At 39.3% G+C, this 16,358-nt stretch overlaps 1 protein-coding gene across 3 annotated transcripts in view; it reads left to right on the forward strand.

The window, feature by feature from the left end:
- Positions 1 to 6,599: 6,599 nt before the first annotated feature.
- Positions 6,600 to 16,358, forward strand: part of LOC579592 (centrosomal protein of 164 kDa) — a 50,160-nt gene continuing 40,401 nt past the window's right edge. For all 3 annotated transcript variants that reach the window (XM_030977663.1, XM_030977664.1, XM_030977665.1), the window contains exons 1-8: positions 6,600 to 6,666; positions 9,727 to 9,818; positions 11,160 to 11,274; positions 11,829 to 12,048; positions 12,323 to 12,451; positions 13,404 to 13,508; positions 14,456 to 14,518; positions 16,106 to 16,183. In XM_030977663.1, coding sequence (XP_030833523.1) covers positions 9,755 to 9,818; positions 11,160 to 11,274; positions 11,829 to 12,048; positions 12,323 to 12,451; positions 13,404 to 13,508; positions 14,456 to 14,518; positions 16,106 to 16,183 — 774 coding nt within the window. In that variant the 5' untranslated portion in view covers positions 6,600 to 6,666; positions 9,727 to 9,754. The remainder of the gene's footprint in view (positions 6,667 to 9,726; positions 9,819 to 11,159; positions 11,275 to 11,828; positions 12,049 to 12,322; positions 12,452 to 13,403; positions 13,509 to 14,455; positions 14,519 to 16,105; positions 16,184 to 16,358) is intronic.

Raw genomic sequence — 16,358 nt, forward strand, 5'->3', positions numbered from 1 at the left:
TCAGAATTTTCCTGAAAAGCATGATTTTCAACAGTATTTTCACAGTTGGTAAGTTGAAGGGTATATCCTTTTTAATTTGGCTGGAATTATCTACATCCAAAAAGGTACAGCTTAAGCCAGCCATATGGAGCTGTTTGTTTTCAATGATACTTTATACATAAAATAATCTGCATGCTAATATTATTATATAGAATATGATTTTTCATTCACATCTAAATAATACAAATGAACTTTTACTATTTACATCAAATAAAGCATGAAACATGCATGCTTGAAGAAGGCATGAACATAAAAAGACATTAAAAAAGAGAGAGAGAGAGAGACCTTTAGAACTTTAGAGGGCGATATTTATATCATGCGTCAGGGGGTCTCAACTCCGCTTCTGCATCTGTCTAGCCATGGGGAGATTTTGGAGGGTCAAAAGTGCGCGCTGCTTTCACTTATCGTGTATTAGCCTAAGAAGACGACACATTTTTAGTGCACCAACGAAATGGGGATTTTGGACTTGGAGGCCTTTCACCCATCCCCTCCCCCACATAGGGAGCGCGCTTTGCGCGCTCTTTACGTGATTCGCTTGCTCAATACCGCCCCTCCCTAAAATAAGATCCTAGCTACGCGCCTGGGTTAAAATATATAGCTATGATGCTTATTAAGTTGACGAAATAATTGTTATATTTATGTCGTCGACGAAAATGACCATTTGCGCATAACAATTTAGCCTTCGGCCCCGGGTTTATAGGGTTAAATATGTAGATATTGGGACATTTAATTTTGTCGGTAGTTGGTGGCTTGTTTTGTCGGTAATCTTTGGCCTCTATAACCCCCCCCCCCCCCCCCCCGACCCCACTGAAAAAGGTCTAGCGACGCCCCTGACCATTATACATCATTTTCTAAGTAATGGGACTCAAAATAAAGAGTTCGCATCTTCCTGACGAAATACTCAATCTTTATGTTACTACTTGAAAGTGTGTCGTCTTATTTCGGAGTTCATTATAATAAAACACTACAGTTTGCAGCTGTCAGTATTTCGAAATATGTCCAATTCTTTTACTTTACGGTTGTCAAATTTGGCATGTGCGTGCATGCATGCATGTATAAATTTATGTACATATGTTTGGGTATGTGTGTGTTTGTTGTTTGTTCGTGGTGTGTGTGTGTGTGCGTGTGTGTGCGTGTGGTGTTTTTTTTTGTGTGTGTGTATTTGTTGTGTGTTTGTGCGTGCGCGATCGCGCGCGCTTGCGTAAATTAGTGTGGGCACGGTGTGCTCGTGCTCGTATATCGCCGATCATCCCCCCCCCCCCCCCATTTACGCCCCTGGCCTTCATGCATGGCTGAGTGTCAACGAAACGGAGTTAAGTCTTTTGTCTATAGACCAGTTCACGGTTAGTACTGCAATGACCCTGAATATCCACAGATCTTCAAACATGAAGAGGTCCCACTTTGTACATTTTGAAATAATCACTCCTACAGCGATGGAGGTGCTACATAAATAGCCTTTGTTTCCCCTTTTCAAAGAATACTTCCACCTGCGTATCATGGAGTGCATAAATGAATAATGATTACATAACTTTCATGAGCACGTATCCAGTATTTTGTCTCTGTGTATTTCACAATTTGTTCTGCAATGACCTTTATCTGCTCATGCTCAGACTGCAACCGTGAACTGGCTTATTCTGCTTTTTGCCACGACAGGCAGCCAGTGAAAACGAATTTGTTTGCTAAAATTATGAAAATGTAATGGCTACTTTAAACAAACAGAACTTTGTCATTCCTTGCTCATTTTTCCTGATTGAGGTGTCGTATGAAAGGGCAGAAACTCAACCTTCTTTGTAGGGGGGGGGGGGGGGGGGGGGGGGTAAGGTCACCTTTTTTAGGTCAGCCATGGGCATATATTTTTTTTTTTGTATAATTAAAAAAAAATCAAAGGGGGGGGGGGTTAGAGGGGGTTTACACACATAAAAATACCGAAGGGGGTTCAACCCCCAACCCCACCCCCTTTGGAGACGCCCCTGCCTGCACCAAAGAAAAAAAACGTGTTCACATCAACTCCAGACATGATATTGATAAACTATAGGAACTGTTCGAGGCGTAGAATAATTAAGTATCCAAGTATTATTTGCCGCAAAAATGTATATAACAACCAGAATGCACTCCTATGTGTCAAATGTACCAACTGGTGTCACCTTACGTGCTCTCATGAAAATATGGATGTATTTTTAAGTGCCGATGACTGGATGTCCAAAGTGTTACTTTAACGAACTCCCTGGAAACCTTTTTACTGAAGAACAAAATTTGAAATCACAGGAAAAAAGCTCGGGTAGAAGTCACAGAGAAAAAAAATAATCAGCGATGATCAATTGGAATCATTTCACATTGAGAAGGGAATGAAAATAGCTTATTTGAATCGTATATCGTTAACAAAGAACTTCGATGAAATACGATTACTAATGAAGAAAACTGACATGGAATTAATGACTCTTAGTGAGACACATTTAAATGAGAATATTTGTGATACTGAAATTGGTATAGATGGATTCGATCTCATACGTAAAGATATAAATCGGACTGGTGGCGGTATAGCTATCTACATAAAAAGTTCAATAAACTACATGATAGTGCGGAGTGATATAGGCGAAGGTGATCTGAAAATGATTGTTTGGGAGATAAAACCAGAAATAAAAACCAGAGCAATATAACACTGAGTTCCTATAGGAAATCGATTTATTTAGATGGTCATATCTCAGCCAATACTTAACATATTCAATTGGTTTTTGACATTTGAACATTGTTTTTTTTGTCCTTTCGGAAAATGAAGAGAAAATGAAGAAATTCCAAAAATAGATTTTTATGATGTCACAGCTTCGGTACTCTATAGAAGGTAATAGGACAGTAAGAATATGTATTTTGTTCAAAGTTTGGCAAGTCCAGATGTAAGTCCACCAGTGTCCACTTCTTTAATCATCAATCTAATATCACACAAATTGTCATAATTTGGGGTTCAATGCTTCTCTAACTGGTCTTAAATCAGGATATTTTCCTGAAACTACACTCTGAGCCCTGGCCCAGCGAAAAGAATCTGAGGAAATGTAAAAAGGTTCCTTTGTCTGTGATGATTCGTGATTACATAATCAACATTGTCGCGTCACATGAATGTCCTCATCATCAGGTTGCGGTGGACATGATGTGATCAAAGAAAGACTCTCAATATTAGTCCATCTGTAGTAGGGTCCATGCTTATGTCATCGTTTTTTTTAGAACAACTGATTATTAGCGAGTAAACTTGATTAAGATTCAGAAATATAAAAATAAATGTATTATCATACACGTGTATATCTACTTCAGTGGGATTTCTTCGTTCCATTAGGGCTTCGCGTATTCGGGTTATACACGAATTTCCGTAAATTATCAAGCCCTAATTCCAGAAGGAACGGATGTAACGTTTGTGAAATCCCCCCCCCCCCCCCCTTATCGCCAAAGTCTCGGGTCCAGCTAAACTGACACTTTCTATTTTAAAAAAAACCTAAAGCAAATCTACGAAAACTCGCGTATCCGCGATCCAATACTTTTATTCGAGATAAATAATCACAAGAGTTCATTAAAAGGCCAGCGATCGACACTTTGTTATTTTCAGATTGCATGGGCATTAGTGTCGATACAGATCTTTCGCGTTAAACTTACTCGAATGACGAATAATCTTTGCGATTGCCTATTATACATCAGCGGATGAAGCTGATATCAATTCCAAAGCTAGACAAAAGTGAAACTACTATCTGTCATTAAAAAATAAATTAGTAATAAAGGAATTTTCAATCACATATCTAATCATACCATGCACCCTCTCATAACTAATGTATTTGCTTACAAATGATTCAACAATTATTTATAAATGAAAGTAAAAAGCGCATTATGTATAATTGTGTGAAATTTCCAATTACATAAAATATATATGACTGGAATAAGAAATATATATGTAGTCGATATCGTGTTATCATTATAATGGTCCATTATACAAAGAGCACCACTTAAGAATAGGAAGGTTTCTGTTCAAAAGGAAATTAAAAGAGCACTAGTTGAAAGCAGGCGCGGATCCAGGATTTCTTAGGGTTGGGGACACTGGCAGGACACAAATTGGCGTGGGCGGGGGGCTAGGGGCGAAGCCCCTGCGGGGGTTCAGGGGTAGAGCCCCCAGAAGCTCAGGTGGTATAAGCATTTAATTACGGTCAGATGAGCATATTTTGATACTTATTTGTGACACTGACAGGACAAAAATTGGTGTGGGGTCCAGGGGGCGGAGCCCCGAAAGCTGAGGGGTTTTGGGCAATAATTACGGTCAGATGACCATATTTTTATACCTTATTTTGTGACACTGGCAGGTCACGAATTGGCATTGGGTCAAGGGGGCGGAGCACCCGGAAGCTCGGGGGTTTTAGGCATTTCATTACAGTCAGATGAGCATAATGATACCTTATTTAATTGTGACACTGGCAGGTCACTAATTGGCTTGGGGTCCACGGGGAGAAGCCCCTAGAAGATCAAGGACTTTATACATTATACTCAGATAAGCATATTGTATAGTTTATTTGTGACACTGGCAGGTCACGAATTGGCGTGAGGTCAAGGGGGCGGAACTCCCGGAAGCTCAGGGGTTTTGGGCAATAAATTTGGTCAGATGAGCATATTTTGATACCTTATTTGCGACACTGGCAGGACACAAAATGGTGTGGGGTCCACGGGGCGGAGTCCCCAGAAGCTCAGGGGTTTGGTACGCAATGGTGACACCGACAGTGGCGAAATGAGCAAAAACGTTTGGGGACGGGCGGGTGGGGGGGGGGGGGGGTAAACAAAAAAATCCGTACCACCCCACTCTTCGTTAGCCCCGGATATCGTGAATGTTATGATTGGACAGTGGGCTCCTTACTTCGCATCTGGCCTGCTGCGATACGCTCCATTGCGTAGTACCGGACTATTTTTCGTTTCTGTTCTCATTCATTTGCTTAGCACCGCAATTGCGGGGTTAGCAGGAGTTAGCACCACAATTGCGGAGTTAGCCCTGCTATTTTGCAGGGTTCGTTAACCCCGTACTATAGGTGGGGTTAGCCAACTTTAGCCCACTTTGGTAAAAGCCAGTCTGAACAGAAAGTGGAATAGGCTTAACCCCGTACTATAGGTGGGGCTAAGACCCCCCCCACCCTTAACTCCACCAGTACGTGGTTAAGCAAAACCAGTGTGAAAAGAGGGACAGGAATGTGACTCTGATCAAAGAAGTTTGTGAGGGTGTGGTGAGAATGAATGGGGGGGGGGGGGGGGGGGGGGGAGTGGAGGAATCGAGACCTATCGATCGAAAGAGAGGGAGAGAGAGAGAGAGAGACTGGAGAAAGACGGAGGGAGCCGAGAGAGACTGGAGAAAGATGGAGGGAGACTGGAGAAAGAGAGAGAGAGAGAGAGAGAGAGAGAGAGAGAGACTGGAGAAAGAGAGAGAGAGAGAGAGAGAGACTGGAGAAAGATGGAGGGAGACTGGAGAAAGAGAGAGAGAGAGAGACTGGAGAAAGAGAGAGAGAGGGAGAGAGAGAAAGAGAGAGAGAGAGAAAGAGAGAGAGAGAGACTGGAGAAAGACGGAGGGAGACTGGAGAAAGAGAGAGAGAGAGAGAGAGAGATCGAGAGAGACTGGTGAAAGACGGAGAGAGAGAGAGAGAGAGAGAGAGACTGGAGAAAGACGGAGGGAGAGAGAGATGGTCGGGTCAGATCAAAATGTATGCAAGTGAAGTGAGATATATATCAGCATTGGAATGATCAATTATAATTGATCATAGTGCAGCTGGGAAAGGATGACACACGCGAAAGTAGTGACAAGAAGTCTTAAAAGTTTGATATGAGAAAGAGAGAGAGGGAGAGAGAAAATTGAGAGAGAGGGGCCGAGCAGCTAGGTCATTACATGATCGGAGCTACGGTACTATACATGCGGCGCGCTACGTGTAGAATATATAAATTGTATTTCTGGTGTAATTATTTCAAATATTAATTGGCTGTATAAGGCGGCGGGGGGGGGGGGGGGGGGGGGGGGGAGGTGTCTTCGAGTTAATTTAGCAATTCAGAATCTTGAAGATATATATAGCCGCGTATATATTGGGATATATAGGAATTAATTGAAATAGCTGCCCCTATCCGTTGGAATTCTCTCTCTGTTTTGACCAGCATGCACGCACACACAATATCTCCCTAAGCCTTTAAGGACACTATCATTTTTTTAAAGGTTTTTCATAGTGAGGAATTAGGCTTTCTCATTTTCGACGGCCGCGCGGCCGATATTCGGGCCCCACCTGGATCCGCTTATAAGTGTATAATTACTCTCAAGTAACTTTCTATTTTTATTTATCATCTATTGATTTAACGGGGTAAGCTTAATTCTTTTATACAATTTGCAGCCAAAATTAGTACATGAATTGGACGGTCACACATTTATGTGCGGGATGGAGGTAGTTTATCGAGGAGGCCGCGCCAAGGATCATTGATGCGTACAGATAAAACTGGAGAAGAGGTTAACATTTAAAAATGAAAATGTAAACAGACGCGCACGGACTTCTACCAACGAACTCAAACTTGGATTTCGATGACTTCTACTGGCGAATAAAAAAATAATCAAGAAATTTGCGTTTTGGGTCTTCTGTGGTAAGTTTACAGTTAAAGATGAGTATTTAATGAAGCCTTATGCCGAATTCTATCATTTTGTGCCGTTTGTTGTTGTAATTTAACTCTTCGTCTGCCCTCGAAAATCCTGGATTTTTTTTTGAACGTGTGGGACTGGAGCTAGCTAGCTAACCAACCGGCCAAAGCCAAACGTCATTTCAGAATCTGATTTCGAAGAAATTCGATATTGGGCAAGTGTCATTGCTTTGTATTGATGTGTAAGCATATGAGTGAATCAGTAGATGCATCTTACGCTAATGTAATAGCTGAATCCCCTTCATTACATTTTTAAGGTTTTTTCCCTTCATTTTCTGTCTTTGTTTTTTAATTTGATTTTGAATTTTGTTTGTTGATTAACGTTAGATCTAGACTCTAGATCCCCTAGGTCTAACTTTTAGATCTAGTCTACTGGCCTAGTAAATTCTATTCCTAATCCTATTCTAGACTAGACCGAATTTTCCGTCTATTTCGTTCGTTAGCCTCTTATTGGGGTAGGGTCGGCCGGCTCTCTCTTTAGAGACGGAAACCGTCTAGCCTATACTAGTCTACACATTCCCTTGATAACGCCACGGCCATTTCAGGTCGTAGCGTTTTGCCCCCAAAATCCCCCAAAATGTCATTTTACCTCGTGTATATCCAAATGTAAATTAGGCCTAGGCTATAATACATCGGTTCCACTTACTAACTTGATTGAAATAATCCGTTTAATGGTCCCTTTTAAGGAAATTATGGGTCAAAATCGACATCCATGTTGAAAATCTTGCACGCCGTGTTAAACTCTCGCTGCCGGAGTCATCTAAATCAATCTCATCCCTTCTAGTCTACGCCAAAGGCAAAAATGATTATGAAGGAAAAACTGTGATAACGCCATTACGAACGTGTAGATGGCGCACAGTTTTTCCTTGGAGTGTCCCTATCCCTAGTGTACTAAGAAATAGACCGAAAGCTTCAGTCTCTGAAATCGTCGGTTGTTCCACTGAGACTACGTCTGGCTCCACTAGACCTCCGATTACAGAGACTGAAGTCTGGGGACCTCTTTCTGTGAGGCACTGTACGGAACAAATGGTTCGGTTCGACCGGACCGCGATGAATGAGATATGCAACGAGATTTTCACTCTTTACATCCTCATAACTGCTGCAATTATAACACAAATTAAAAATAACATATATATAGCTTATTTGACTTACGATAGCTTGCTCATTTAGATCCTAAATTAATGATTAATCCGAGAAAGTCTCGTCGTCAACATTATCCGTCTTGGTGTTAGTTGATGAATATTCATTTTTTTCTTTTCGAACGTCCAATAGCTACCGTAGCTACGTACGAGTAAGCCCAGCTTGACCAACGAACTCCCACGAAACGAGTGCTCTGATTGGCCATTTGGCTATGTTTTGGTAGGTTGACACGGAAATATTTTGGCCGCTGGGTCATATAGCCCTATGTTCCGAGTGCATGAACGTTTGGAGATACAAATTGGATAATTCATATAAGTAAGTCCGTAAATTATCAATTTAATATTGAGTTATCAAATTTTGATAACTGTAATTAGGACAAATGACATACCGACCTAATTTACATCTGATTTAGAAATCAGGAAATTAGATCTAAATAAAGAAAATCTGGGAGAAAATGTCATGGACGAAAATATGTACATATAGTAACATAGCCATCCCCACGGTACGAGATCTCTGGGTTGCCATCTGTATTGGGGAATGACAACAAATGTCAGTTTTATTAAAGAAATGACCCAAATCAGATGGTTATTGCTGTCTAACTAAGAAAATGCTCTTACGCACGACGCGCGCACTAGATTTAGAAAAAACGCTTTGAACTTGGCGTCTCTGCAGTTTATGAACGATCTGCGCATTGGTGATTTTAAAAACGGATTCTGCGATGACGCTCCATGATGGAGCACAGAGTCACGTAATAATAGATAGAAACAATAAATCCTCTGGAGGATGGACATCCTGTAAAAGATGGACAACCAGCGTGCCGATCGGGGAACCCTACACCTGCAGAGTGCCTAAGAAAAAAGAGTTCCACAAAAATCTGTGGATGGTCCCTATTTTTTAGGACGTGTTTTGTCTGAGTATACAAGGAAATCCTTGTTTATGCAGACGATCCAAACTGTAGAACTTTCCGCATTGAGCGCTGCACAGTGAGTTTACGCTCTCCCCATTGGTTGATCCGCTCAAGCGGCTTTGAATTTAATTGAGAGACCCTACTGATCAACTAGCCCTAACTTTAAATCGGCACCCATACGGAATATACCCCTTGCCCTGGGTGAAGAGGTAGGGTAAACAAAACCTAAAATGCCTTTGTAATCGCCCCTTCCCGCACCTGATGAACATTGCACACGGGCTTCGAAACTCGCGAGTGAACTCTTCTTTCTTCTTATACAAAGCACTTTGAAATAGGTCAAGAATTAAACAAAATTGAGAGATTTTAATACCGCTGTGATAGCGATTTGCTTACCATCTAGTTCTATGTGTTCCCGAAGAATAGTAGATGTATTATTATGTGGTTTACATTCCAAAAACGTTGCCCTCTTACGAGCGGTCGCTTTGTTGGTTCTGGCTGCAATGCAAAGACACCCGTTGTAGTTTGTACACAGGAAAACTTTTTGCGTTGCCAATTTGGTACTTTTACGATAATAGCGATTATCGGTAGTGTAAAAATGCCTGTGCGCAGGGAGCACACTGAATTCAGCAAACTCTATCCATCGCCGTTATACGTAACTGATCGATATCATTGTCATGAAGTAAACTTGTACCAAATTGGCAGCGCAAACATTTGTTTTTTGTGTGTACACTGCATGTCTTTACATTTCAAAGCGGGACCAAACAAATCAAACTCTCGAAATAGGCCAGCATGTTAGCAATGTAAATTATCTAATTTCAGTTACCGGTAATTCATCTCCTAGCTGGGTCCTAGAAATAATACTTTTTTTTGTCAGTAAACATCACATGCTTTTTGAAGTTTCAAAGGAAACCACCTACAAATTGACATATTTTCCATGTGCCTTTTCTTCTCTTCTGTAGATGGAGTGACCAAAGGCAGGTGGTCAAGATGATGGGAGATCAACTAATCCTAGAAGAGGATTATGATGAGAATTATAACCCCACAGAAGGAGGTAATTCATCTCAAATGTGATCAATGCTCTTAATATCCAATAAACTGGTAGTTACTAACGGATTCATAATTTACGCATATTGTTTAAAGAAAGGTTAATCTTGGCAATCTGTAAGCTTGCCCAATGCTTGCCCGACATGGCAACAAGTAATGTATGCAGACTGGATTCCAAGTATTGTACTTTATTTATTAATAACAGGTTAACTCGTCACTAGGTCCCCAGGAAAGAAGAAACAGCCGTAATCTTGAATATATGTTAGGAAAGCGGTCTAAGGGTACATAAGAACTTAACCTTTCTTTACTGATTCTGAACCTCGGGGAGTTACAAGTAATATTTTGGTTTTTCTCAAAATGGTACTCAAAAAGTGGTTAGAATATTAGAATCCTACTTCAATTATCCATATGATAATGAGATCTGTTCATCAGAGGTAATGGATGAACACTTTAAGGCAATTTAATCATTAAAGGGAAGGTCAACCTAGGTAGCAAACTACTCTAGAGGAAAGCAGAAAAACCAGAGAAGTAGACTGGTGAAAGTTTGAAGAGAATCGGACAAAAAGAGAGACAGTTTTGAATTTTTGAAAAATGTACATGGGTTCTTCAAATTGGCTGAATCAGTAATGTCCTTGTGATGTAGTGGTGGAAAACTTTCCCATTTGTTCTAAAATTCAAGTTACTAAAATATCAATTTTTCAAATATGTATGACTCAGGATTGTCTATTCTCTTTAGGAGACCTAGAATAATATGCTATCCATAATATATTTTGAGTAGTGCCCCCAGGCCAAAGAAAAAGGCATCTAGGAGAAAAACAGAAGTTAATTATATTCTTGTACACGATTTGTACACTATATCTCAAGAACAACTTGAGGTATGAGCTTCAAACATTGTTATACATGTAGTTTGTATCATCATAGCATAAGAAGATGACCTAGTTAGATTTTAGGGTAAGTAGAACAAAGGTCATAGAGGTCAATTTGTTAAATTATAGGTATTACCCTTGTTATTCACAATATGTCAGCAACTTATTTCGGTGTGAGCTTCAAACATGGTGATGGTATTATTATAGGAAGATGATCCAATTACATTTTTGGGCTTGTAAGTCAAGATCATCATCGTCGTCAGTTGACATTTGATTATAGGCTTTTTGTTTTAATCGTAATATGTCACCAATAATAATAATAATAATGATAATAATAAGTCCATCCATTTCCTATACTACCTTTAGAGAGGCGACATAAAGGAGACGCTATTAGGTTTGTTTTGTTTAGCGAGATGTCATCATTTTGATCATTAAAAAAATATCAGATATTGTGATGGAATTTATTTATGTTCCAATTGCAGAGATTGTTGAATATGCCACCACAGTGATAGGCATAGACCCAGACACAGAACCTCATTTGATGTGGATTGCTAGGGAAGGCATCAGTGCACCACTACCAGCTGATTGGAAACCATGGTAACAACAACATCAATGCTTCCAGTTAAAAGGGGAAATGAAGAGTAGACAAAATGAGAGAAACAGATTCATGAAAGTTTTGGGAAATCTGAAAATAGATATTGAAGTTAAAGAATTGATTAGTCCAACACAAATTTGTCAACTCCATTACTCCATTACTGCTCTTGCAAGCAGTTTTTTTAAATTTCTTGTCTACAGGTAATTTCATTTTTTTTTGAAAGAAATGTATGACCATTCATGTACCCAACAAATATAGTTGGTCACTTATTTTCATTACAGCTCCGTTTTGTAGCTTATCAAAAGTGAACCTGAACAAATTTTCCCATTTCAGATTATTATTGTGGACTGCTGCAAGACAGGGGGGGGGGGGGGGGGGGGGGGTCCGGACATTGCAATGATTTCAACCCTGAAACAATGCTTGTCCATTATCTTTTTTATCAATATTTTCGGACAATATTTAGGCAATAAATATGGGCCCTTGTAAATTAATTGTGTTATTTAATCAAGATATTATAGAAATTGGTATTTATTTTGATAATGTATTTGTATTGCAGTCAAGACACATCTGGAGGGGACATCTACTATTTCAACTTCACCAGCGGTGAGAGTACCTGGGACCACCCTTGTGATGAGTTCTACCGGAAGATGGTCCAGGAGGAGAGGGATAAACCCAAAGCCACAGGAGGGGCGTCGACTGGAAAGAAGGAGGGGAAAAAGAAGAAGGAAAAGAAGGAGAAGAAAGATGGAGGAAAGAAGAATCAAGGATTATCTTCTGTAAGTAGCACATCTTTCTAGGATATACATAGATGAATCTGACAAACGATGCTTTGGCATCATGCAGATAATAGTCTCTTTTCAGTTCACAGTTAAAACCTATTTAGGAAGGCTGCGACGAGTACTCGCACTGTTGACAACTACTTGAGTATGAGCTTTTTAATGCGACTTCCCAGACACAATTTTATTAAAAATTATATCTTTGTATTTTATGAAATTAATGAATTGAACTGCAATTGAATGTCAGTTCTTCTCTTTTTGCTTTGGTTGACAGTCTCTTGGTCCCCTAAAGGACAGTGCTTTAGGATCCCCCCTTGGCAGTCTGAAAGGCACAGGTCATCTTAGTACTCTAGGGATAGGGACACTCCAAGATCCAGGAAGCACACTAGGTTCTACAGCAGGGGTAAGTCTGAAAGGCACAGGTCATCTTAGTACTCTAGGGATAGGGACACTTCAAGATCCAGGAAGCACACTAGGTTCTACAGCAGGGGTAAGTGGGAAATGCACAGGTCATCTTAGTACTCTAGGGATAGGGACAGTCCATGATCTAGGAAGCACACTAGGTTCTACAGCAGGGGTAAGTCTGAAAGGCACAGGTCATCTTAGTACACTAGGGATAGGGACACTCCAAGATCCAGGAAGCACACTAGGTTCTACAGCAGGGGTAAGTCTGAAAGACACAGGTCATCTTAGTACTCTAGGGATAGGGACAATCCAGTAAACCCTTTCAGGACAGGATTTATTTCTATGGCTCAATGGATCCCATATTCTTCTTCAAATTGACGACAATGATATTTGTCTTTTATTGCTACAATTATAGAATAAAATGCAATGTCTCTGAAAACGATATTAATATCGTCGCTGTTTTCACGAAGTGACGGTAGTGAAAAAAAATTGCATTCACTTTGCGTGACGATTTTCCTCACTACCGTCACTTTGTGAAAACAAGGACGATATGCTAGAATTTGTCAAAATGTCTTTAAAATTGCGCATCTTTACGCGTTGCCAAATCAAAGATTTTAGAACTTCATATATTCATGGAACATATTAAATGGATGCAGTGTGTGGAGAAATATTTCCCTTTCTTCTCCTGTATCTGGTATATTTTGTAGGGCTCTGAATAAAAAGTTATTGAGCCAAACCATAAATTGTGGAATGATTGTTGTGAAAAAACTATTACTATCAAAAGTGTCCCATCCTCGTTGATTTACACTACAAAAATAGCTGTTTGACATTTCAATACTTCTCACAAGAATTCATGGTTCTGTATTTGAAGACTTTTTATTTTGATTCGGAGAATGCAAATATGTGTTTGATTGAAAGTACATGTGTATCATTTTTTTTTTTTTTTCCAGATGAAAGACACAGGATTTCTCAAGAAGTCATTGGATAGCAAGCCATTGTCTATAGCCGGTAACAGGGAAGAGAACATACAGATGTTACCAGACTTCTCAGAAGATGTAAGTTAATATGAATATTTTCAGGGCCCTCTTTCACAACAACTTGTTACCGATAAAAAATACTGAATTTCTATGACGAACATGCTCTCGGCCACTCAAATGCCACGATTTCATATGACAGTTACCGGTATTGCAACTTGTTACCAAGAACAAATGCTGAATTTCTATGACAAAGTTGCTCTCGGCCTATCATATGCCACTGTTTCAGGAGCTTGTGACATTTGTTGTAACTTGTTTTTGATAACAAATTCATTGAACACCCACAGGGCCCTGGTTCATTTATTTTTGAGACATTTATTTCAGCCTTTATTTTGTCAAAGATGTAGAGTTAGAGTTAGTGTTGTAATAAAGGTGTTGTTTTTTCTAATGTAAGATTGAATATAGTTTTTTGGTCTCAAGTTGAAGTTAGGAATTACTTTTGTTGTAGGAAATTGACTGAAGAAATTGTCGCTGGAGCAAGTGTCATAGAACTGTTGTAGATATATATTTGTATGCTCCATATATGAGTTGAACTTTAACATATGACAGGCACCCATTGGTTTGAATAAGTTGAAAATTACACAATTGTCAGGATACACTACATGTATGTCATTTAACCGTTTGAAAATTGGAGATATTTTCATCACAGCATTCTTAAGTTGGTGGAATGATTCCTATTTTCAGGCCTTGAAATTTAGTTTCGTCTTTTCAAAAAAACATTGTAAAAAGTATACGAAAGAAACTGTATTCCTAATTTTTGCTGTGAAAGTAAGGCAGGTGTGTATTTTTTAAGCTAGAAAGGTTTAATCGTATACAGTACCTGCTTATCCCTACATGTGTATGTTCAGTGGAGGAAAGTTTGACAAAAAAAAAATAAAATTCATGCATTATTCATGAGAAATTTCCCCCACTTGTCTACATATATCTACAGTTATTATCACATTTATTTATGTTGCTTTGTCAAACAGGAGCCGACGCCAAGACTAAATCTCTCTCTTGACCTTCAAGATATTGGTCAGCTTGGTTATGAGGTAGGAATGACCTAATTTGTTTTCTTTCTATGTCTGTCTCCTCTTTTTTATTGCTGTATATAGAGCCGTTAAAGTAAAATACGTTAACAGGGCTCGACAATATGATACACAGGTGCCTAGGTGCCTGAAATCTTAATCTGGGCCTGTCTAATAAAGAGCTGATATTAATCGCAACTATGTAAATGAGAGATAGGAGACTGTAAACTTGCAATTGATATCAATTGCAACTATGTACATGTACATAATAATAATAATAATAGTGGTTTCTTGTATAGCGCTCATGTCTGTCATACATGACACTCCTGGCGCTCCCAATTATTACCCTGGCTTTAGCTCGGCTGCCATACAGCGCTCTAGCATTTCAAGGAATTACTTCCTGCCAGGTACCCATTTACATCACCTGGGTTGAGTGTGGCAAATGTAGTTCAATGTCTTGCCAAAGGACATAGTGCCGAAGCGGGACTCGAACCGCGGACCTTGTGATCGACAGTCCGGTGACATATCCACTCGACCACAACACCTCTACATGAGAGATAGGAGACTGTAAACTAGCAAATGATTGGAGGACTCGTGAAAGATTTGATTCAATCGCGACTAAGACGACTCTTAAAATTTCAGAATTTGTAACATATGGTTCATGAACACAGATCATAAAACACTCACTTTGGACTCCCTGCAGGGTGCAGGCAAGCTAAGTGTGGGGTCCTTGAGTAATTAAAATTACATATCAATGTTGGGGAGTTCATGTTATTCTTTCTCATCTGTTTTATTGCCTTAAAGGTAATACAAAGTTTTGGTATGGGGTCATGAATTCGGTTCAAATGAACAAATTGGAAGCATATGCGATCCTACAATATTCAGCGATCGTTGTCGCGGTTGAAATCGAGTCTAAAGTTATAAATTGTAAATTATAAACTCTTTGTGTTGTATAGCTCCCTCTCAAGGTCAAGATATTAATTAAGCTATAAAACTATGTTTTTTTGACTAAAATTGACCGATTAGCTATTCCCGTTGGGATATTATACATCACAACTACATATTCTGAGATTGTCATGGTTGCAGCTACCATTGTACGGCCGTAGGCACTATTTGAAATTTATCAAAATTTACCGGGAGCACCGTTTTTTATATTAAATTTTTCTCGAAAGCAGAAGTGTTTTAGAGGCTAAATTTTCTAGTGCTTATAATACATCCACAGGTGCATCCAAATATATCAAAATTGTAAAGAATCACTGTCCACCCAATTTTCAAAATTTCCCAAAACTTTGTATTACAGGTGTAAACCTTTTAAAAAAGCGGGTCAAGTACAATTTTGCTTTAAAACATAAACTGATAATGTGGACTATTTTTAAAAGGTTTAGTGCAACAACAAAAAACTGTCAGATTCAATATGTCACAGTCATTTTATGTGACAAGTACTTACATGTACTCAATTGCATACATATCTTTTGATGAGAAGAATTCCCTTAGTCCCAGGAAAATTGATGCTGATTTTGGGGTGCTCTTGTTTTATAGCATTAATGTGGTGCTTGTGTTTTTTTTTAATTACATATCAATATATCAATTGGCTGTTTGTTTTGTTGCTAGGAATCAGAAGCAAGTGAGCCAGCATTGAAGCATCTGCAGCCCTCCGATGATGACAGTGATGAAGATGATGTCAATGTGGTAAGAATTATCCCTTTTAATTCTACTCACTCATAGCTCATAGTCAAAGTATTGCCTAGCTGCCAACCATTCCTAATTGTTGGTCTTTAAAGATAAAGTTGAGTTCTGGTCATGCGATTGCATTGTTTAAGAAACAGTGTGGAAATTGATGAGAAAAGGTTGATCATCTTGCATA

Source organism: Strongylocentrotus purpuratus, unplaced genomic scaffold (genome assembly GCF_000002235.5).
Source record: "Strongylocentrotus purpuratus isolate Spur 01 unplaced genomic scaffold, Spur_5.0 spur5_scaffold_1, whole genome shotgun sequence".
Lineage (NCBI taxonomy): Eukaryota > Metazoa > Echinodermata > Echinoidea > Camarodonta > Strongylocentrotidae > Strongylocentrotus > Strongylocentrotus purpuratus.